The following is a 24,199-nucleotide window of genomic DNA, read 5'->3' as shown; positions in this document are numbered from 1 at the left end:
TTAATGAGTGCTGTCCGATTGAGTTTTTTTTTTGCCTCCGAATGGAGTGCCGCAGTGCGACACCTCTTTGGGTAAAAGTTTTTACATGGCTTCTATGCATTACATAGTACCTCACAAATGTCGTCAACATATGGAGGGCAAAAACCAACGCTGAAAATGTTTTCCTGATGTTCTCGCAAGCATTCTAACCCCAGCGTTCAGCTTTATAGGCGGACATGATAACCTCTGAGCTACGGTGCACAGTGTCACGGGCCCAAAAAGTGCAAAAGTCAACATATGGTGAATTCAAATTTTTGTATGCAATTTGCTAAACAACATTCCAGTTACTGTAAAATTTGATTTCAATATGTCAAGTAGTTTTGTGTATATTGGTGTTCAAATCCAATAATTTTTGGTTATGCCTTTTTTTCTTGTTTAATGACGAAAATTAAAAACTGCATCTGTTCTCATAATTTTAATATTTCGTTTAAAGGTCGTTATGAAAGGGAGTCAGTTGGTTAGTTTGGGATGTATATAATATGACAGTATTGATCAAATACCCAAAACTGAAGTACTTAGTAAGACAAACTTGCGGAAGTGAATCCCAACTTGAGCAGATCAGGAAAACAATTGTTAAAAACGTTCGACCTAGTTTCTTGTTTGTTATGTCTTAAAAATTACAAACTTAAACTTGTAAAAGCATCAGCTGCATCTGCCTGCAACAACAAAAGTGTTTCCTCTTTTTGAACCCGCCTCTGTAGGATGCAATTGGATAACGCCCATATAAAGTGGTATATCGATTTGACTTCTTGATCCAATAGAAGCCTCAATTTTTTTTTCAATTTGGATGAAATTTTGTACGGAGTAATTTGTTATGACTTACAATAACCGTGCCAAGTATGTTTCTAATCGGGTCATAATCTGATATAGCTCCCATATAAACCTATCTCCCCATTTGACATATTGATTCCATGAAAACCATAATGGTTGAACGATTGGTCTGCAATTTTATACGCAATGGGTTATTTTGACTTTCCATATCCATGGTAAGCATTGTCCAAATTGGTCTATAACCTGATATAGCTCTCATATAAACCGATCCCCCAAATAATCCTCTACGGTCCCTAGAAATTTAAATTTTGATATGTATGATATGTGCTTCAACTAAGTTTGAGGAAATTTTTCACAGAATCCATGGAATCCATTCCAGATCTAGATGATATTTGAGTCGAAAGTCGGGAATCTTGATACAACTCACTTTTTTTAAACTCCAGCGAAATTGGATAATAAATGCGTCTTTTAAGTGCTTAGATGTCGGCAGATCAGTCTATATGGCAGCTTTATCTAAATACAAGGGTTGCCTTTCATATTTCAGGAATGGACAACCCTTGTGCTGCAAGCTGCCAACTGACAGCTCTATCGTAAAGCTTGACATTTTTGAGATTTTACGTACTGAAAACGTTTTGACATATGAGCGCTATTTGTGTTGTTTACAGTAACTTAAAAGATTGATCTCCCCCAAAAAATGGAATAAAATCGTGAGCATTTTGGTGCGATTATTTCTTTATTTCGATCTGGATTAACTCAACAACTCAGTATATCGATGAACTCAATTCAATATTTGGCGATGAAGCTCCAACAAGGACTAGTGTTTATCGATGGTATGGTGACTTCAACCGAAGTCGTAGTTCACTCCAAGACGAATTTCGTGAAGGTCGACCAAAATCAGTTCTTGTTCCAAAAACCATTGATGCTATGCGCCAACTGATATTGCAAGATCGTCATGTGACCTATCGTGAGATTGAGGCATGAACATTTGACCGTCAAAAATTTGTTTGCGTTGGATCCCACACAATTTGTCAATCGCTCAAAAAAGGGCTCGTGTCGATTGGTCGAAAGAAATGCTCCAAAAATACGATCGTATCAAGATGAGAAAAATACGGGAGTTTCAAGATTAGCCAAATCCAACAAAAGTTGCTCATGCACGAAGCACTTCCAAGCAAATGATCGCCTGTTCCAAGAAATCAGGAAAACCAACCCCCAAAGACGGATCACTCTGCACCATGACAATGCGTGCTGTAACACATCGGCTCAAACAACAGCATTTAAAGAAACACTTCTGCTGTTATAGCAAAATGTTTGCAATTTTGGAAAAGCAGATTGCTTGCTGAAAAGTCTGTCGTTTGCATAAAGTGACAACTGTTCAATTTATGATGGGGTTGTTAGAAGGAGAGGAAGATAAAATTAAAAAAAAAAAACGGATAGAAAGAGGAGTACAAAACGTTTTTATTGCAATGCACACAAGTGATGTGATGTTACGCTGTTGTTGTTGTGCTTACTGTCAGCAGTAGGAAAGGGACAAATGTCCAGTCGATGCACTACTCATAAATACATACCTAGGAAGCTCGAAAATTTAATAAATCTTGGTACAGGCAGATTTATGGAGCTTTCATGATTGAGATAGTTATTAGTAGGCAAACGCACGAAAGAACCCATCAATGGCGAAATATTTCTCGCCATTGCCGAGTAATATTTCGCATTGGAGATGTTGGAAATAGATTTCAGAGCCGAGACATTTCATGACATCATGTTCAGTGGTCATGTGGCCGAATTTTCAGTTTTTGACCCATAACTGTTTATGGATTATGGAGAACTGTGTCCGAAATACTGAAGCATTAGTTTCTGATTTTAACATCCTGTGTAAGGAAAGATTAATTGATTCGTCCCGCACGGGGGGTAAATCCGTGAAACACTGGAACAGACATCAAGTAGTATATCCAATTTATTGATTTTTCGATTGTCCGGTAGATCGAGGATGGGACCCTGGGAACTTTCCTGCTTTTGCGTATTTTCTTCCTCAATGAATATTATAAACTAATGAAGGGAAACTCTAGACTGTCTAAAGATCAATATATGCGTCCAATGACATCACGTTTGCTTCAAACAACATGTTTCTGATAGGGGCGAATAGCACCTAGTAATATACGGATCGCTGCGTTGATGACAGTTCTAATACGCTTACGAAGCGAATAAGCCGCCGTTCCATAAATGCAAATAGCATGATTTATTTTCGATATAATTAAAGTTTCAACAATAGATATAAGAGACTCCGTTCTGCAATTGAGTATCTGCTCTGTTTAGTCGACCATGTCAACTAACTGACCTCGTTGGCAGGGTCAGTAGATAGTTGACAAGGTTATTCCATTTAGAACTGCTGTTTATAAGCAATCCCAGAAATCACAAAGATCTAGTCTCTTTTAAAGTAACTCTGGATGTCGAGATGTTAGTATTACAGTTCCTCATTTTGAAGACATGGATAAACTTGCATGTATCTGATGATAGTAATTTATAGATCTTCTTAGCCGCTTGAAAACCCACCGGGCGCTAACATTTTCTTTAATAATAAGATGCTAACAAGCTTCAGCTTTTGCAACTCTGAAATTGATTAAGAATTACGGTATGATTAAAGGCTTAACATAAAGATGTTTCTTCCATTCGTATTAAATGGGACTGCAATTTCATACAAAAGTATTTCTAGTCCGCAAATTGATACTGCCCCCTATTTAGATTTCTTGAACTCCTAGAAGGCCCTGTTTTTGGCCGATTCGACTTAAATTTCCCAGGAACATTCCATTAAGGAACAGTCGAAACTAATCTCTCATACCAATGAGTGCAGTCCAATTAATGTTTAAGTTCCTACTTTTTTATAACGAGTCCGAACGGCGTGCCGTATAGCGACGCCAATTAGTAGATAATTTTTAACATGGCAGGAACCTTACAAATGTAGCCAGCTGTTAACTTCTGCCCCACGGTGGCTTCCTCGTCTTTAATTTAGCATGTAAAATATACTAAAGAAATTGAAATACCTTCCGCTTCCGGTTTACTAAACAGTTTTATAATAATGATGAACCCATTACACAATAACATCATTCAGTAATTGATCTGTCCATCATTTAACACGAAAATGCTAGGTATTCTTTGACAGCTATCAATGGAATATCTATTGGAAAATGAAAGCAAAAACGTTTCGGATAAACCTATAAAAGAATAAACGAAATTCCTTCAAATCACAGTTAAAAACCTAACCAACAATATATAGTTTGCATTTGGAAAGTGAAGCGATAAAAAAATGCAAAAGTTGTATTTGTATATTTTCAAGTTGAATATATTTGCGTTCTTTCTTCTTGGTGTTGATTGTGCATTTCGTAAGTCTTATTGATTGATTTCCCAACAAAAAATTCCGTCTCGAGTTTTCTATAGTTCTAGAATTTTGAATGAAAACAAGCAAAAGAGCAATAAGATTGGCCAAACCGAATCTTATATACCCTCCACCATGGATCGCATGTATCAAGTTCTTTGAATAACTTTTTTAAATATATAAGAGCTTTATGAAGTTATAGAACAATATGGACCGAATGTGACGCCATCAATTCTTATAGCCTCCTTTGTCTGGAATTAAATTCACACCAAATGGTATTAACATTATTTGCTAATAATGCGAGTAAAATAATACCAGCCGGTATTGTTAAAGTTCCGTCCTTTTTCTAGTATCCTCTTAATGGTCCAAATAGAAAAGTCCATCGGATGGGCATCTGGCGAGTGTAATGAGTGAAATGCAGAAAATTATATCGGTTGGCCGATCGTAGACTCAAATTCTCCTACGTGCGCATGGTTAAGCAAACACGGTAATTTTGGAAGTTTACGAATTGCTAAATTGTGAAATTTATCCCGTCTCGTCTCTGCTCTTTTGAGCCTAACTTTTTTTCGCTTTGGTGTAAGGTCGTGTCCCTTTTGGAAGTTGTAAGGCTTTACCTTGAGCTAATTTTTCAATATATGTTGCATCCTTTTACGGGATATTTTCAGATCTTTCAACATTTGACTGCCACTATGGCTTGTGGATTTCATTGAATCGAGTCTTCACTCGTCGAACCGTTTCAGATGGCGTTTGGTTTGACAACGCTACCAGTACCATTATTTGTTCACTTTAAGGTGTTTAAATTCGCCAACAATAATCAGTTGTGATATTCCAGCCAAATAAAGGGTGATTTTTTAGCTATTATCTTTTTGGTAACACTGGTTTAAACAGCTCACGCACGTTTCGTGTTTTGTTTCACTGTCAAACATCTTCAGTTTGGTCTATAATTTAACCATGAATCGTATTACAAACGAACAACGCTTGCAAATTATAGAATGTTTGCTCTGTTAAAAAAGTTCATCGCGCGCTTCTTTTTCTTCAGCGGCGAAGCTCATTTTTGGCTCAATGGGTACGTAAATAAACAGAACTGTAGATTTTTGAGTGAAAATCAGCCAGAAGCATTGCAAGAGCTACCAATGTATCCAGAAAAGGTCATAAAAGGCTAATGGCATCATTGGACCGTACTTCTTCAATGATAATGTGAATCGCAACGTAACTGTGAATGGTGAGTGCTATCGTGAGATGATTTCCAACGTTTTTTCCCAAAATGCAAGAGCTTGACTTGTATGACATGTGGTTTCAACACATGCCACACAGCACGCGTAACAATGGACTTATTGAGAGGCGAGTTCAGTGAACATTTTATTTCAAGTTCGGGACCGGTCAATTATTGACCGCCTAGATCGTGCGATTTAAAGCCTTTAGACTATTTTTTGTGGGACTATGTTAAAGCCCATGTCTATGCAGACAAGTCTGCTTCAATTGACGCATTGGAAAACAACATTGAAGCATTTATTCGTGAGATACCGGCCGAAATGTTGGGAAGCGGTAACGGTCAACATTTGCATGAAATAATCATCCGCTAAATCAGATAGGTTCTTAAAGAAGTGAGAACCTAAAGTGGTACTCCTTCTGACTGCCAGTGCGGGATACACACACAGAACGTGTTCTATAGTCTCTTACTCTTCGATGTCCTCACAGCTTCTGCAAAAGTCGTTACTGGAAACCTTCAGTCTGTCAGCATGTTTTCTGATCAGACAGTAACCAGTCGTGACGGACACAATGACTGAGACGTGTGTTCTAGTCAATGACAGCAAAGCGGCAGATCTCTTCAAGTCTGCTCACAGCCCCCTCTTTGTAACCATCTATCATTCGTTGGCCTTCGGGCTTGTTCCTGAAAACTTAGCTTACATGTCGCTAAAGGCATACCCACATATTCCAGTTTCCCTGGAATGGGTAAGATAGGTCCTAGTCTCGCAAGCTCGGCCGCCTTACAATTGGAATATCTCTGTGGCCCGTCACCCAGTACAGGTGGATTTTGACCTGTTCAGCCATCTCGTTGAGAGATCTGCGACAGTCAAGGGCGGTTTTTGTGTTCATAAATGTCTGCCTGGCTGTCTGAGAAGATATTTATGCAAATCATCGTTATGACATTATAAATATTTAAGCCATTCCGCCACTTTTTTTTCTTCATTCCGCTACTTTCTTTATTGCAATTATATCTGCTTGATACATACTGCAATGGTTTGGTAACCTTTTCGATATGACCAGTTCTAGATCTTTAGAGTACACCCCAAAGCCCACATGGTCGTCTAAATTAGTAAGGAATATTTGAATTTTCAGTGAAAATGGTAGTTTTAGTTAACTTTTCCAACGAAAAGGGTAGCTTTAGTACCATTTTCCAACGAAAACGGTAGCTGTAGTACCCTTTTCCTACGAAAGGGTAGCTATAGTACCAGTTTTCCAACGAAAACTGTAGCTTTAGTACCCCTTTCCAACGAAAAGGGCAGCTTTTGTACCCTTTTTCAACGAAAAGGGTAGCTTTAGTACTCTTTTTCAACGAAAAGGTTAACTTTAGTACGCCTTTTCCAACGAAAGGGGTAACTTTAGTACCCTTTTTCCAACGAAAAGGGTAACTTTAGTACCCCTTTTCCAACGAAAAGGGTAGCTTTAGTACCCTTTTCCAAAGAAAAGGCTAGCTTTAGAACCCCTTTTCAACGAAAAGGGTAACTTTAGTACTCTTTTTCAACGAAAAGGATAGCTTTAGTAACCTTTTCCAAAGAAAATGGTAGCTTTAATACCCTTTTCCAACGAAAAGGGTAGCTTTAGTATACTTTTCCAACGAAAAGTGTAGCTTTAGTACCCTTTTCCAGGCAAAAGGGTAGGTAAGGTTAGGTTTAAGTGACAGTCGGCCATCGGACTTACTCAGACGTTTTGGTCCATTGTGATACCACAGGAACAAGAGAAGGAAGACACTGTTGAACCATCCAGGTCGCTTTAAACAGTTAAACAACTTGCAAGAGTTCCCATTCGCTAAATCAAAATTTTATCGCCCAAGGGATTTTGACTCAGACACAATTTCCAATAACCTCCGACAAATTCAACTCAGTGATAACCTCTTCTGGTTATCATTGATGCAAGCAAGAGTAGCTTAAGTTCCCCTTTCCAAGAAAAATGTAGCTTAGTTCCCTTTTCCAAGATAAATGATAGCTTTAGTTCCCTTTTCCAAGGAAAGTGGTAGCTTAGTTCCCTTTTCCAAGGAAGAGATTAGCTTAGTTCCCTTTTCCAAGGAAAATTGTAGGTTTAGTACCTTTTTCCAAGGAAAAGTGTAGCTGAAGTTCCCTTATGGTGGTTTTTGTGGTGCAAAAACCATCCTCAGAATACTTCATTCAGTTGACGTTTCATGACACTCACACAAATATAGTGTGATATTTTCAACAGTATTAGTGTGCCCATCACCATCAGCGAAAAGGGTAGTTTTAGTTTCCATAGCATGAAACTAAAACTAGACCTGGCGAGATCGATTTAGATTTCAAGAAGGCCAAGATAATGTAAACTTTATAAAACAACATATCGTTTTTACGAGTTGTTACAAACGGAATGACTACATTCGTATACCTCCCTATATTCTAAAATGTACTAAGGAAAATTTGTATTCAACCAGCGATGAGTCAATTAATATTTCAGTTAATCCAACAAGAATTGATACTCTCATATTATACAAGCAATTTTAATCTATTTCCTACTAATATCTAATTGTCAATTTGTCTATTTTAAATAACAACTATTTACTGTAAATGAAAACTAGTTTATAAACACGTTATAATTTCTAGTAGTAATTGCAATTCCATTGACTTAATTGCGGAGATAATCATAAACGACATGCAATATTCTTTTCCCATGCAGCGAAATTTTAAAAAGTATTGCATAGTTTAAGGAGCTTGCTTTGCAAATACACAATTAACCAAAAACATAAGCACAGTGGAAGAAATATCTAAAGCATTGTTGTTGTATTTTATTTCTAGCTGATGATCCAAAACCATGCAAATATGGGGACACCGAGTGTATTGCCAATCTTATAAATTATTTTTTAAGTGAAAAATATGAAGGTAATGCATTGCAAGAGAGAACTTAAGATGTGTGTTATAAATTGATTTACCATCGTTTAGGTGATGAATCCATAAACTTAAAGTCAATCGATCCATTGCCCTTAGAAACGGTGCACATCCAACAGGGTGAAGAAAGTGCCGTAAATATTGACATGGTGTTGACCAATAACAGTGTTCAGGGTTGGAGAACAGCCAGAGCAGTGCAAGTAAAGTAAGTTCTAACTGAATATTGGAACAACTAAAATGTTTTAAATAATCAAGGGTAAACTTTTTTCCGCTTAAATTTCACTATATAGAAAATAATCTCTATTGTAAAAAATAGTGATTATGCATTAAAATCACGTAATTATTTTTTAACTTTTCTAATTCAACATTAGTGAATTAAAGCTTTAAATTCATAATTTCTCTTTTTTTTCAATTTTAGAGGATTCGGCAAAGATATGACCAAAAAAAATCGTCTGGTTTTTCATGCTAAAGCTCTCAGTTTAGTAGGCGATTATTCGATTAATGGCAAAATTTTGATATTACCCATAAAAGGCAGTGGCCTAAGTAATATAACCTTGGGTAAGTAATGAACCAAAATAAACTAAATATCAAAGCCAACAATGGAAATATGACGATAAACTATATCAAAAGTTTTAAAAAATATGCTGAAAAGAATCTCAGCATTCACAATTCACTTTTTTTTATTAAAAACCCTTGTCATTTTCTTTTCCTTCCTTTACCTTTTGCCAGTTGATGTCACTTTGCAAATGGATTTTGTGGGCACTCCCGTTGAGAAAGATGGTGCCACTTATATGACAATTAAGGATATGATGTTGGATGGGGAACCCAGCAAAATTATCTACAAAGTGGATAATCTATTCAATGGTGATAAAGTCTTGGGTGACAATATGAATTTATTCCTCAACGAAAATTGGAAAGACATCTACAATGAAGTGAGGCCAGCTTTAGCACGAGGGTTTAGCGTTATCTATGGAGCGGTCATTAATGAAGTCTTTACAAAATTTCCATATGACAAATTTTTTGTTGAATAAAAAGGGGTGCAATGGCTAGTATATCCATTTAGTTTTTTAGAAGAACATTTTAATGCATAGCTGGAATTGTAAAGAAATTAATTCGCAATGAGTTTGTAAGAAATTTGAATAAAAAAAAAGTACAAAATGGAATTCTATATACACAAAATATACCATCAGCGAGAATATGTGTAATACACATATTCCAGCTAATAGTAGCCAATGCTGTTTTACTGTATTATTATTTTTATTTTAACTATAAGCTTATTAAATAAATTAATATACACATATTAAAAAAAATGTATTAATTGGATTGCACTCTCCATATGGTCAAGAAGTCATATGGGCAGATTGGTTTATATGGCAGATATTATAAGAGATGGTCCGGTTTGGACCATTTACTCGAGACAAGTAATTCCATTTGTGGAAACCATTGTATTCTGTATCGGAAGGAATTGCGAATATTTTCCAAAACAATATAATATCGGACAGATTGCTTTGGTGCAAACAACTCCTTTTATACACACAAAAAATACTTTTATCACGAAGTTTTACTTTTATTGGTACATATCCACATATCCAACGTTTGTTATAAACATTGCATTATTGAACGTAACTAACTTTGTTTATTGTAAACGCTTTATCGGCTTCTCCTAGGGTAAAAGGTTATTTCTTTTATTGTAAAACCAAAAACTCTTTAATGGCAAAAGTTTTTCGATATCAGCAAACGATTATTCTTTTAAAGGTCCAATGATTTTCCCTTTTTCGTTTCTCCTACTAAAGAGAAGGGTGAGTATTTGTGTGTATAGAGAAGTGATAGACAAAAATTTTCACAATATTGCATATAACTGTATACGTATACAAGATAATAATTCCAAGCAATACCATGGGCTAGCACATAATTGGAATTGTTTGCTGGTCACTGTTATAGACACATTCTCACAAACAACATTTTTTCCTTTTTTGTTTTGACTGAGCAAAGAGTCAGTATATTCACCAGCTCGGTCGAGTGCGAATGATAAACGCGGAAAAGGAAAAATTCTAAAATTTCGACTTAGGAATAAGAATACTGGTACGACCAATAACAAAAATCATTAGAGCAACACATAAATAACTTCTAGGTACAAGAAAACACGATTTGAATTTCTAATGCACCTACATTGTTTAGTAGTATTTGCACGATAAAGAAATGTCCATCCCAAAGTTGGTATTTAAATGTGCGAAAACAACAACTCCCATAAGTTATTTGGTTAGTTATAGTTATTATTTGAAGGTGAGGTGTATCTCCAGAGACCTGGCCCCGAATTAATTCAACGTCAAACGGTTTAAATTGATTGTGCATATTAAAAAGGATGCCAAGTTCAATTTATAGATGTAACATAATTCAAACTCAGATTTCTACGAATTATAAGCAGATCTCAATTAGTAAGTCAAACTCTTTCAGAGTATATTTAGATTTACTTCGATGTTATGATACACAATTATATTAAAAGCCTTCCATTTTCGCAAAACCCATTATGGCTTTTTTTATTATCTACTGTATGCGTTATGCTTTAAATAAAACGAAAAATTTTTTTGTTGTTTTCGCACATTTAAATACCTCGTTTGTGATGGATATTTCTTTATCATGTTAATGTTACCAGCCAATGTATGTAATTTAGAAATTCTTGCGGCCGAATTCCATGGTAATTCCCTAAGCGTAAAAAGAAGAAATTGTACCTGGACTGATTCAATCCTATCTGAGTAACACTTATAGAATGGGTTCCAAATCACATAACAGTATTCCAATGTAGACCGGTTTTAGCTTGTAAACAAACGCTTGGTCACATAAGGATCATCAAACTCCTTGGAACACCGTTTTATAAAACCCAACAACGACCTTGCCTTATTGCTGCACGGGTCAATGTGCAAATTAAAACGTCATCTACCATCCAAAATAACACCAAGATCAGTATATATGTAGATCTCGTTTCTCTCCCGATTTGAGCTCCTCAATAATTACCAGATTTTATAGCTGCAAAATAATTCAAATAGAAAATATGTTAATTAGTCTACATAGTTAGCAGAATCCATGGTGTTGCAATATCCAAGATTCTGCCAGGTCAAACATAGGCCGGATTTCTTATTCTTCGGTTACAATTTCTCGTATCGATATACTTCTTTTTATAGAAATTTGTTCTTCTGGATATATTCTTGTTGCTTATTCTAACGATAAACCTTAATTGGCAGATAGGTGCCGGCTAATGACTTATCGTCCCCTCATTCCATTAACAATTTGCCGTTAAAAATTTCCAGGAGAGTATGGAATATGGAATGCCCGAGGCTTAGCCCGAGTTTAGTTCGCTTAAGTTATACGTTCGTTCCAATTTTCTAAACGTAATACGAAAAGTTTAGCCAATCGTAGTACTTGGGATTACTCGCTTCTAAGTTGGCAGGACAACCTAATAACCTACACCGCTTAAGTGACGAATGATTCAACATCCAAATACATAAAAGTCTACCGAATCTATCTACCGAGTATATCATTAATAAGATCTAACTTGCGTACCCTTTTACATAGATAAATCAATATTGTAATTGGCTCTAATTTAAAGCATTTAATCCATTGTCTCTTTTTTAAATTTTATACAAAAGACAACCATCTTAGGCGACTGACAATCTTTTTTTATTTTGATTACAAAAAATTTATGTTTCTCCGTTTGGATCAAGAAAAAGTCGATCAATAAAATTGCATGTTTATTGATGCAACTATTGTGCGAATACTAGTCAAAAACAAAAGAAAATATTGGCAGAATAGAATATTAATATTTATAAACATTGAATATATTATAAGTTCAAAGATAATGATTTTTTTACTAATCGTAAGTTTCAGCTATAAACTAGAATCCTCCAACAAGTAAGAACAGTCGCCTAAATTGTCTCTTAACACAACCAATGCATCTTGTGTCAAACTTTACTGACTTAACTAAACAAAAAATTAACTTTTATTCATTAAAAATGCTAAGAGGTCAAGCATAATTTTTCAAAAAGAAAATTAAATTTTTTTTTCAAAAAATAAAAAAAAAATAATAAAATTTGCCCTCTATGCCGAAAAAGTTATTGGCAAAGTACCAGATGTATAATCCTGTTGTCCGGGTGCCTTGTGTTATTTTAATTTATACAGTCATACATATGTCATTAATTTAAAAAATCGTAAAATGTCAACTCTTAATAACTGTAATGTTGATTTAATTACTTAATTGGCTATTGCATTATTAAAGCAAAACATGTTTATCTCACTCAATTTCAGATTTTAATAAACGATCATTGTTTTTTTTAACTTATCGGGTAAGCTTGATTAATTAAAGTTAATAACAAATCACTTAAGTTGGTTTTTTCTCAGAGAAATTAGAATTAAATTAACCTCTCCGTCTTTCAAAATAAAAGCTTCTTTGCTAAAAATAAAAAAAACTTTTATCGATTAATGTCCAAATGGCACAGACAATGCAAATGTTATGAATTTTAAACATGTATCGGTATAAACTGCGCTTCTTCCATCAATATGAAGTTCAAGGTGGAGATACTATTTTGGAAGATGCATGCAAGAGAAACGTTCTAAATATCTACCTATTTAAATTCAAAAAAAAAAAACATAAAAATAACCAATAAAAACTTCTCCTTCTTCTTTTTGTCCAAGACGAACTATATATATATAAAGGCCCTGAAAATTTTACTATATATTGGTTTGCCCAAAAAGTAATTGCGGATTTTTCATATAGTCGACGTTGAAAAATTTTTTTTGCAGCTTGTGACTCTGTAATTGCATTCTTTATTCTGTCAGTTATCAGCTGTTACTTTTAGCTTGCTTTAGAAAAAAAAGTATATTTGATTAAAGTTCATTCTAAGTTTTATTAAAAATCAGCAATTACTTTTTGGGCAACCCAATATTATTTGTTAATATGTCAATCATAGTTTAATCAAATAGCGTATCCATTTCAATTACATTTCCATCCATTTCCGGCCTTATAAGTGGTGTGAATGTTAAGAAGATCAGACAGAGTGAAGTAATGCTTACACCGTTTAAGGAAGCCTAAACACTTGAATACTTCTTTCGACACTTCAAATACATGTTTAGCCCAACGGACATGCCCAGAACATCAAGAGCTTCTGATTGCTCAACATATATACCGTTAATAGACAAAGATGATCGTAATGGGTCAGCGAATCGTTTGTGTGACAACTAGCAGCACTGATTCTTCCGCGGATTAAAATCTACTCGATTTATTCGACCCCACTCAGAAATGGGCAGCAAATCCTGGCAGAGTGTACCTTCCAAAACCCACCTCTTGTCCTGAATCTCTCCAAGACTCGGCCTATGGTCGAATGAGTACCAATGATAGAGATTACTGTCATCCGGAAATGAGTAGATTGGATTCAATGTCTGACCCAACAGATCGTTGAGAGGAATAAAGATAAAGAACAGAGCCCTGGGGTACACTTGCGGTCAATTTATGCTCATTGGATGAGAACCCATCTATAACGACTTGAATAGTGCGATATCTGATAAAGCTCGAAATAAATCAAACGAAGCCATTGCCGACACCAAATGCGACAAGCTTTGATAGTAGTGCACCGTGCCAGACCCTATCAAATGCCTTGAAGATATCCAGAACCACAACTTTACTCTCCTGAAACTAGTGGATTGAGCGACACCAACGTTTCGACAGAAGTGCCATAAAATCGCCCGCAGAGCGATTTCTGCGAAACCCATACTGTTGGTCGCTAAAAAGGTCATTAGACTCTAAATACCTCACAAGATGGTGATTAACCATGCTCTCCATGACCTTGGAGAGAGCGGAGCATATCGTAATTGGCCGGTTTGGCAAGGTTTAAAAAGGTTGCGCAATGGACGAGCAAGCGTTGAAGAACACCTGCGCAAGACAAGTATTGATATGCCATCCGGGCTCGGGAATTTATTTACGTCCAGATTCTCAAGAACCCTTCTAACTCCACGAGTTGGAAAAAATGTTAGGGGCATGACGAGAGATACATTTTCGATTGAGGGGAGCGGTTGATTGTTATCCGGCAGGGAAAAGTTCCCTGCAAATATATCAGCCAACAGGTTAGCCTTATCAAACGGATGATGAAGAACTACCCTTTACCCTTTTCACGAACGACCAAAAGCTCTTACCTCCTCGTGTAGAATCAAAAACCTTAGTTCGCAGACGCTATTTGTAAAGAAATTTTTCGCGCCTAAGCTCATTGGCACACGAAGATCTTGCCTGCTTGCGCAGCAGTTCAGTATTGGCGTTTCCATCCAAGCGCCAATTTCTGAATGCCACCTCTTCCGATCTGACAGCATCTAAATTTTCAAAGTAAATTTCATAGTTGTTTGCAAAACAGTGTTAATAAAAAGAAATTTTATAAAGAACCGGTAGATACAGTATTTCTTATTTTTTTATAATTAATTCAGACATTTCGCCTTAAACAAAGCAAAACAAACGCCTTTAAATAATCATCTAAAATGTGAATTTGCTACTGATTAAAACTGTTGATGAAGTTGCTCCCAGACCCTCCAACAAAAATAAACACATATGAATAATATCTAGCCTAATATATTCTAAAGCCTTTTAAATACAAGTTTTTGTCCAAAAAAGTTAAGTAATATAAAAAATGATTATAACGAAATGTGTATCCGCACCGAATTGGAATTGTCAACGGCAGAGAGTATAAAATGCATCTAAACATTTCAATTTAAAGTTATTTGCGAAAAGGAACTACTGCTGTAGTTTGAACCCGGAATATCTCATTGAAACGGAAAATAACAAAATGCAAAGTTTTCTAACTCTAACACTTTTGGGGATTTTAGCAGTATCCGTGGCGGAATTACGTGAGTAGTTGAGTGCAAAGCGACAAATTTGCAATGGATATATTATATAGTTTCTAAACTTTAATATCTTTCTATATATAGAAAACAATCAAGAATTCTAAAAACTCGAAAAAATAGAAATCAGCCCTTTATGAATAATGTAGTGTTTTGTGCGTGTGATCTTGGTAATTCATTTAAGATTGAATTTTATAAATATTAATGATGTTAAAAAGTAATATAAATTATAATATTGTGAATTGACTTGCAGAAAAAAAAGTTATAGCGTTTTTGAATAATTCAAATGTGATATTCAAGTGGATTTTATTCGATGCGAGATCAATATGCATATAAGCAACAAGCTCTTATAGCCAGTCTAAATAAATTTATGGAAGTCTGGAATTGTGAAATGTCCCCAGCTGGAAATGTAGTTGAGCAAATAAGAAAAGAAAACTTTTTCAAACCAGTTGTAGTCAAATAAAGCTGGTAAAATTGCGAAATATCAAAGAACATTTGAAGCATTTTAAAAAATTTTATGTTAATTTTAATGTTTTTGGAACAAAGTAACAAGTATAGTAGATTTTGGAATTTTTTCTGTACAAGTGGTACAAGTTTTTCAAAGAATAACTCTGGTGGTGGAAGCTGCATCATAAATGTTGCAAAAAATATCGTCGATTTTGATAAGAGGATGACGGCGTATTGCTTAACTCTAACTCTTACCATCCCAGCAAAAAGCTGAATTGTCAGCAGATTGGTAAGGAAAGTTCAAGCCACTCAGCGCAGCTGATGCACTAAATTCACTGGTGAAATTATAAGACAGTGCACCACTTGAATGTGATTCCACTATGTATCAGAGAATTGCAAAGTGTATGGATTTGGATACCACAAAAATATTTTGTTCAATGAGAATGGATGCAAAGTGTCAAAGAGGCTTAAAGAAGAAGAGTTGGCATTGGGGCCCAATTCGGAATGACCAGTAACAAAAGTTAAAGACACAACATGTTTGAATTGCTTACGATATTTCGTTTTTCCTTTTTATTCCATCTTTCGGTGGCAAAGGAACAAAGCAAAATACGAAAAAATGTTCGAACAAATGCCCGAATCACAACAGAAAAAAACCCGAAAATGTTGCAATTCTCAAAGTGAATCCAATAGGAATACATCGAACAGGTTGTGTCTTTAACGCGAGTTATTTTACGGTATTGGGAAGACAAAGCAGAAACCCACTCTACTTCTTTTAAACTCTTTGGCTAAGTGTATTATGTCTGCTCATACATATTCCATATTCTTCACAACACTGTAACAACCCTTGATAAACAACGATGAATACACATTTACTGCTGTTCGACTGGGCTTACTTATGAAAAAGTTCAAACATGTTTGATACACTGATATCAGGTTTGATACCCAAACAAAATGTTCGATGCTCATAGTATCCGTGTACATTCACAGTATCCGTGTACATTTACAGTATCCGTGTACATTTACGGTACCCCTCACAGCTGAACTGAGACATGAATGAAATAATATTTTTTTGTTTGTTTCTCTTTCGAGACGACTTAAATGATGGGAGATTTTCTTTGCAAATGGAAAAGGAAAGCCAGAGATTGCAACACGCATCTACCACTATGGGACGCGTTTCGTCTTTGGTTAGAAGACTCTTCAACCATATTAGGTGTGATGGCTTCAAGGGCCGTGCGTTGATATGTTGTATTTGAATCGTATTAATTGCGAAAACACCCAAAAAACACGACAGGGTTGTCGAGCGTGGTTAACTTTTCCCTAATACATGTTTTTTTGTGTAATGACAGACTTTTTTCTGTGACAATTACACTACTTCCGTGGTACACATGATTCTGTGCATCTTTTGGAAGTTGCATTGATGGCTACGAACGGCTATCGCTATTAATCCGTGTGCTCAGGTTCGAATTTTATTGTAGTTAAATTGTTTTTCAAAATGTAAATGCGTCCACAATTTTTGATCTGATCTAGACATTTTTAGAAGACTACAAATCTTTTGGCAAACTTGCAGTGCCAACATATCCAAATTGCACACCTTCCATTTTTCTCTTTTAGCTTATACACCCCCGAAAGTATATTTTTTAATATTGTCAAGGTTTTCCATTCTTCAAATTAAAAGTTATAAAATCTTATATATAAAATTCAATTTGTGCTTTTTTGTCGGTTTGTTTGTTTGTTTGTTCCGCATAGACTCAAAAACGACTGAACCGATTACCTTGAAATGTTCATAGATTGTGTAGGTTGGTCTAGAAGGAAACGTAGGCTACATAATTTTTTGATATCGGGAGGGGCGGACCTCACCCTTACCCCAAAAGTACTACACAAAAATAAAAGTGGACCGATTGGGACAATATGGGATTCAAATGAAAGGTATTCAAGAGTAGAGTGAGAATTTCATAAAAAATTGGGTCCAAGTAGCTGGGTGGGCCGCCCCAGCCCACATAAAATAGGTTTATTTGACGATCATGACAATATGGGACTCAAATGAAAGGTATTAGTGAGTAGATTACGAATATGGTCAGGAAGTAGGAATAAGCTTTATAATTTATTGATAACGTAAGGCGGCGGACCCTCCACCGTTACCCCAAAAACATATCCCAAAATCAAAAGTGGACCGATAAGGACAATATGGGTATTAAATGAAAAGTATGCGGGAGTAGATAATGATTCTGGCATACAAATTCAGTTTGAAGTATAGGGGGTCACCTCACCCCCACATAAACGGCGAAAATGGGCACATTAGGGCACAATCAAGGATATATGGGACTCGGTTTGTTTGTTACGTATAGACTGAAAAACGGCAGAACCGATTTTCTCGAAATTTTGCATATTGTGTAGGTTGGTCTCGAAGGAAACTTAGGCTATATAATTTGTCGGTATCGGAAGGGGGACGGACCTTCCCCTTTATGCCAAAAACACAACCCAAAATCAAAAGTGGACCGATCGGGACATTACAGGTATCAAATGAAAGGTATTGGAGAGTAGAATACCCATCGGGTATCCCCAACCCCAAAACTCCCCTAAACAGACAATATGGGGCTCAAATGAAAACTATTCGGGAGTAGATTTCGAATCTGACATACAAAATCAGATCGAAGTATAGGGGGTCACGCCACCCGTCATTATGACTATATAATACTTGTCAGAACCGATTTTCTTAAAATTTTCATAGATTGTGTACGTTTGTCTGGAAAGAAACATAGGCTATATAATTTTTAGATATCGAGTGGAGGCGGACCCTCCCTCTTGCCCCAAAAACGCCACCCATATCCGGAAGTGGTCCGATGGGCACAAGAAGAGTATCAAATGAAAGGTATTGGAGATCTGAAAACGAATATGGTATATTAATGTGGGTCTAAGTGCCCGATCTGGGATCTTGACTTCTTGAGCCTCCAGAGGGCGTAATTATTACCCGATTTGGCGGAATTTTTTTACAACGGCTTCTCCCATGACCTTCAACATACTTGTCAAATATAGCCTGATACAGATCCCATATAAACCGATCTCTCTATTTTACTTCTTGAGCCCCTAAAGGGCGCGATTCTTACTCGAGATTTTACACATTGACTTCCACTATGGTCTCCAACATTCAATTCAATTATGGTCCGAATCGGACTATAACTTGATATAGCTCCAACATTGAATCAATTATTTTCTTTCGATAAATGCGATCTATGGTGGAGGGTGTATAAGATTCGGCCCGGCCGAACTTAGCACGCTTTTACTTGTCTCTGGATGCATTGGATACAATTCTGCTTATTTACGTACCCATTGAGCCAAAAATGGCTTCGGTGAACACAAGAAAGGCCGATTTACGAAGTTTCTTAACAGAGCACGCATTTTGATAATTAAATTCAAAAATGTGTAAGCGTTGTTCGTCTGTAAGACGATTCATGGTTAAATTATAGACCAAACTGATGATGTTTGAAAGTGAAACGTCCGTAAGCTGTTTAAACCAGTGTTGCCAAGAAGATAATAGCTAAAAAATCACCCTTTACAAATATGTCTTTAATGCGCTCCAAAAGTTAAGTTTTCTGAAAGGCCAATTACTCCATTTTTTCCTTTTGATCCCAATAAGCAAAATACAATACAGTCTGCCGATTGGTTAACGATTGCCTGTGTTGACAAGACGCCCAAAGTGGGATATAGTGCTTTGCAAGGAATCCAGTTGAGTTTTTAGGGTCCCAGCATAAATTTGGTACACTAAGTTCACATTTATACGAAATTTATTAGAAAAACACAAACTGTACACTGCACCAGTTTGTGTTATGTGATAATATGTGTAGTTCGACTCGGAAATTTGTGCTGATTCGGCTTAGCCATGTCCGTCTACCCGCATATTCTTTCTGTACTGGTTTTGGTCAACACAAAAACTCTATCAATTTCGTAAAAATCGGATAAGATATATATACATAGATATAGCTCCCATATGTATAGATCGGACGATTTTTTTTATTTTTTTAATTTATTCAACAAATACGCAGGGGATGTCCCCATTTTTGTAGAAAAATTTAATTGCAAATTCAAATTTGCCCAAGAACATTTCATATATCTCCCATGAACATTCCAACTTCTCACATATCAATGAGTGCTGTCGAATTCCTCCTTTTTATACCCCCACCATAGAATGGGAGTATACTAATTTCGTCATTCTGTTTGTAACTACTCGAAATATTCGTCTGAGGCCCCATAAAGTATATATATTCTTGATCGTCGTGACATTTTATGTCGATCTAGCCATGTACGTCCGTCTGTCCGTCCGTTCGTCTGTCTGTCGAAAGCACGCTTACTTTCGAAGTAGTAAAGCTAACCGCTTGAAATTTTGCACAAATACTTCTTATTAGTGTAGGTCGGTTGGGATTGTAAATTGGCCATATCGGTCCATGTTTTCATATAGCTGCCATATAAACCGATCTGGGGTCTTAACTTCTTGATCCTCTAGAGGGCGCAATTCTTATTCGATTTGGCTGAAATTTTGCATGAAATATTTTATTATGACTTTCAACAACTGTGCCGAATAAAGTTCAAATCGGTTCATAACCTACTATAGCTGCCATATAAACCGATCTGGGATCTTGACTTCTTGAGCCTCTAGACGTCGCAATTATTATCGGATTTGCCAGAAGTTTTGTATGATGGATCGTCTCATGACCATCAACATACGTGTTTATTATGGTCTGAATTGGTCTATAGCCTGATACAGCTCCCATATAAATCGATCTCTCTATTTTACTTCTTGAGCCTTATTCGAATTGGCTGACATTTGTCTCCAACGTACAATTGAATTGTGGTCCGTACCGGACGATATCGTGATATCGCTTTAATAGCAGAGCAAATCTTTTCTTTTATCCTTTTTTGCCTAAGAAAAGATGTCGGGAAAAGAACTCGACAAATGCGATCCATGGTGGAGGGTATATATGATTCGGGCCTGGCGAACTTAGCACGCTATTACTTGTTTTTTCTAATTTAACAATTTATATAACAGCAAAAACTCTTTCAACATAAAAACTATTGCTTTCGAAGTCATAACATCGGGTTAGCTCAGAATTTTGTGTCTATGCTATTTAAAATTCAAAGCAATTAGAAGTTGATGCCTGAATACTAATTTGGATTTCTAATTTATCAGATATTCGGCCTAGACTTCCTACACGTAAAAAAACCAACTAAAACATTTGCAACAAACAAATGTGTTTTTTCGGGGAAGTACTATTTTTATGGTAACTGTGTAACATTTCCCCCTCAAGGTTGGACGTTAGTCATGAATTTTCCACTTTTTGATCCAAAAGTCACTTCGTTTTTGGTAAATCCTTTAGGAACTTCGTCTGCGGAATAGAAAGGCTCTTTTTTGCCACAATTCAAAAATTCTTTTAAGCTATAAATGTTTTGTTTACAGCAAAAAAAGCTTTATTACACGCAAAAATTAATCGTTTGCATTATTTATCTCTTACTGTACTTAATACGGAGAACTTTGATGGGAGGGCTCAAGACATATATGAACAATTTTTTTTTTTTAATTTTAATTTAAATCAGAAATAAACGTTAAAACATTTCTTCCTTCTATTTACAGCTGCCGATATTGAAAAATGCAAAAATGGCGATGGAGCCTGTTTAAAAAAAAGTATCCAAACAGCGATAGAGAAATATTATGGTGGTTCACGCGAAATAAATTTGCTATCATTCGATCCATTGCATGTTAAGAAAATGGTATTGAAAAGAAATCCTGCCAGCCCAGTCAATGTAGACATAACCTTTACAGATTTCGATATGCTCGGTCTTAAAGATTTAAAAATAATCTCGGTGGAGTAAGTTCTTATAATCTTTTTTCCCTAATACGTTAAGTAACTTCCATCTACCTAATTTTAGAGGCTTGCAAGCAGATCTCAGTGGAAGAAATGTATTCGTAGGAAAAGTACCCGAGATGCGTTTAAAAGGCCAATACAAAGTTGAAGGTCGTGTTTTGGTATTACCCGTTGTAGGCGATGGACCCTGTGATTTGATGATGAGTAAGATCAATGTCTCATAATTAAGAAGAACTTTCGTAATAATTTTTTTTTTGCTTTGTTTATAGAAAATGCCGAATTCAAACTTTCATATGACTTGAAGAAAGTTGAAAAGAACGGCAAGATTTTCGCCAAGTTGGAACATGTTAAATTGGAATTTGTTCCCGGTAACATTCACTTCCAATTCGACAATCTCTTTAATGGCGACAAGCAGTTGGGCGATAACATGAATGTTTTTATCAACGAGAATTGGCACGATATTTGGTCGGAGATTGGCCCAACCTTCACAGAAGCTGTTGGTCTAGTCTTGGAAGCACTTTTAAATGCATTCTTTGAAAAAAATTCCTATGAGGAGATCTTCTTGTAAGAATTTAAAGTTTTAAATATACTTTAATGAACAAGACTCCAAAAATCATATAAAACTATGCTCGCCAAATCAATGGAAAAAAATAAAAAAACCAAAACATTAAAATAATTTTCCAACAATAATTACCTAACGTATAATCAAAACAATGAGATACCTTCAAAGTACCCCTTTTTTATTATACCCTCCACGAAAAAAGGGAGGGCTATACAAGTCTAGTCTATCAAAAATACCACGAAATACCAAATTGTGACGCTATCTTAAGGGTAAATTTGTGTATGTTTCTTTGGCATAGACTCAAAAACTGCCGAACCGATTTTCTGGATATATGACCTGTAAAGAATAATTGATTTAATGATTACTGCGATATCTCGGAGATGCGTAAAGTGATATAAGCGAATTGTTGATTTCATTCTTATAGTGTCCCACAAACATGGATCTATTGGGTTGCCCAAAAAGTAATTGCGGATTTTTTTAAAAGAAAGTAAATGCATTTTTAATAAAACTTAGAATGAACTTTAATCAAATATACTTTTTTTACACTTTTTTCTAAAGCAAGCTGAAAGTAACAGCTGATAACTGAAAGAAGAAAGAATCCAATTACAGAGTCACAAGCTGTTAAAAAATTTGTCAACGCCGACTATATGAAAAATCCGCAATTACTTTTTGGGCAACCCAATAATATTCAAATCCGAGGTTAAATAACTGGAGAACGGAATGTTCCCCCCACAAAAAACCATTGTAAACAGACTGCGACATGTACAGAGACTGGGACAATATTGGTATCAAATGAAAACATTTGGAAAAAGGAAAACGAGTTCGTCCAGTCCGAAACTTGAGAACCCACCGCATTGGATTTTTCTATAAAATCTCCAAAACTGAATTAAGTTGAAACGCACATATGTACAAGTAAGAAATTCTATCAAATCAGCCAACAAATTCAGCTTCTTGAGGCCGTAGAAGACTAATCAGTAGATCGGTTTATACGGGAGATATATCACGTAATACACCGTTTTGGACCATGCTTACCACACATGTTGGAAGTCATATTAGAACACAACGTACAAATCAGCTAATTAGTATAACAATTCCAGCTACCAGGAATCGGTTTATATGGGAGCTATATGAGGTTATAGACCGATTTGTACCGTACCTTTCGCGGCTGTTGAAAGTCGTAACAGAACACTATGTGCAAAATTTCTGCCAATCGGATAACAATTGCGGCTTCAAGGGGCCCAAGATCTCAACTCGAGAGATCGGTGTATATGGAAACTATATCAGATTATAGACTGATTTGAACCATGCTTCGCACGATTGTTGGAAGTTGTAACAGAATACTATGTGCAAAATATCAACCAAATCGGATAATAATTGCGGTTTCCAGAGGCTTAAGATCTCAAATCGGGAGATTGGTTTATATGAGAGCTACGTCAGGTTATAGACCGATTTATACCATACAGAACACTGTGCGCAAAATTTCAGCCAAATCTGATAAAAATTTCGGCTTCCAGGGCCTCAATATTTCAAATCGGGAGATCGGTTTATACGGAAGCTATATCAGAATATAGACCGATTTGGACCATACCTCGAACGGTTATTCGCAGCCGTAAAAGAAAACTAAGTGCAAAATATCAACCAAACCATATAACACTTGCGGCTTCCAGGGGTTCAAGATCTCAAATCAGGATATCGATTTATATGGGAGTTATGTCAGGTTATAGACCAATTTATACCGTACTTTGCGAGGTTGTTGGCAGCCGTAACAGAACACTGTGCGCAAAATTCCAGCCAAATCTGATAAAAATTTCGGCTTCCAGGGGCTCAATATTTCAAATCGGGAGATCGGTTTATATGGAAGCTATATCACAATATATAGACCGATTTAGACCATACCAATTGCAAATTGCAAATTTACCCATGGACATTCCATTATGGAACTGGTCCGATTCAAGTTTAAGCTCAATGATAATGATTTGGACCATACCTCGGACGATTATTGGCAGACGTAACAGAAACTTCGTGCAAAGTTTCAACCAAATCACATATTTGCGGCTTCCAGGGGCTTAAAATCTCACACCGGGAGGTCAGTTTATATGGTAGCTATGTCAGTTTGTAGACCGATTTAGACCGTACTTCGTAGGATTGTTGGAAGTCGTAACAGGTTACAACT

The 24,199-nt window shown here is 36.0% G+C and overlaps 2 protein-coding genes across 4 annotated transcripts in view; one reads left to right on the top strand and one right to left on the bottom strand.

Annotated features, from left to right (window-relative positions):
* The window catches only part of LOC106091280 (circadian clock-controlled protein daywake), a 758,551-nt gene that overhangs the window by 261,104 nt on the left and 473,248 nt on the right, over positions 1-24,199 (bottom strand). The window lies entirely within an intron of this gene.
* On the top strand, positions 15,056-22,154 carry LOC106089324 (protein takeout). Its single transcript, XM_013255184.2, has 4 exons — positions 15,056-15,168; positions 21,233-21,467; positions 21,529-21,668; positions 21,734-22,154. The coding sequence occupies exons 1-4, from the start codon at positions 15,108-15,110 to the stop codon at positions 22,030-22,032; spliced, it is 735 nt and encodes a 244-aa protein (XP_013110638.1). The 5' UTR covers positions 15,056-15,107; the 3' UTR covers positions 22,033-22,154.

The sequence above is a fragment of the Stomoxys calcitrans genome, chromosome 2, assembly GCF_963082655.1.
Source record: "Stomoxys calcitrans chromosome 2, idStoCalc2.1, whole genome shotgun sequence".
NCBI classification, from domain to species: Eukaryota; Metazoa; Arthropoda; class Insecta; order Diptera; family Muscidae; genus Stomoxys; species Stomoxys calcitrans.
The sequence above is the reverse complement of the archived record's forward strand: the minus strand, read 5'-3'. Positions and strand labels throughout refer to the sequence as shown.

Excerpts from the sequence above, each read along its gene's own strand:
- LOC106089324 (XM_013255184.2), top strand. The coding sequence starts at position 15,108 with ATGCAAAGTTTTCTAACTCTAACACTTTTGGGGATTTTAGCAGTATCC. Across the intron at positions 15,169-21,232 it reads AGTATCCGTGGCGGAATTAC|CTGCCGATATTGAAAAATGC; the intron begins GTGAGTAGTTGA and ends TTCTATTTACAG. Across the intron at positions 21,669-21,733 it reads ACCCTGTGATTTGATGATGA|AAAATGCCGAATTCAAACTT; the intron begins GTAAGATCAATG and ends CTTTGTTTATAG.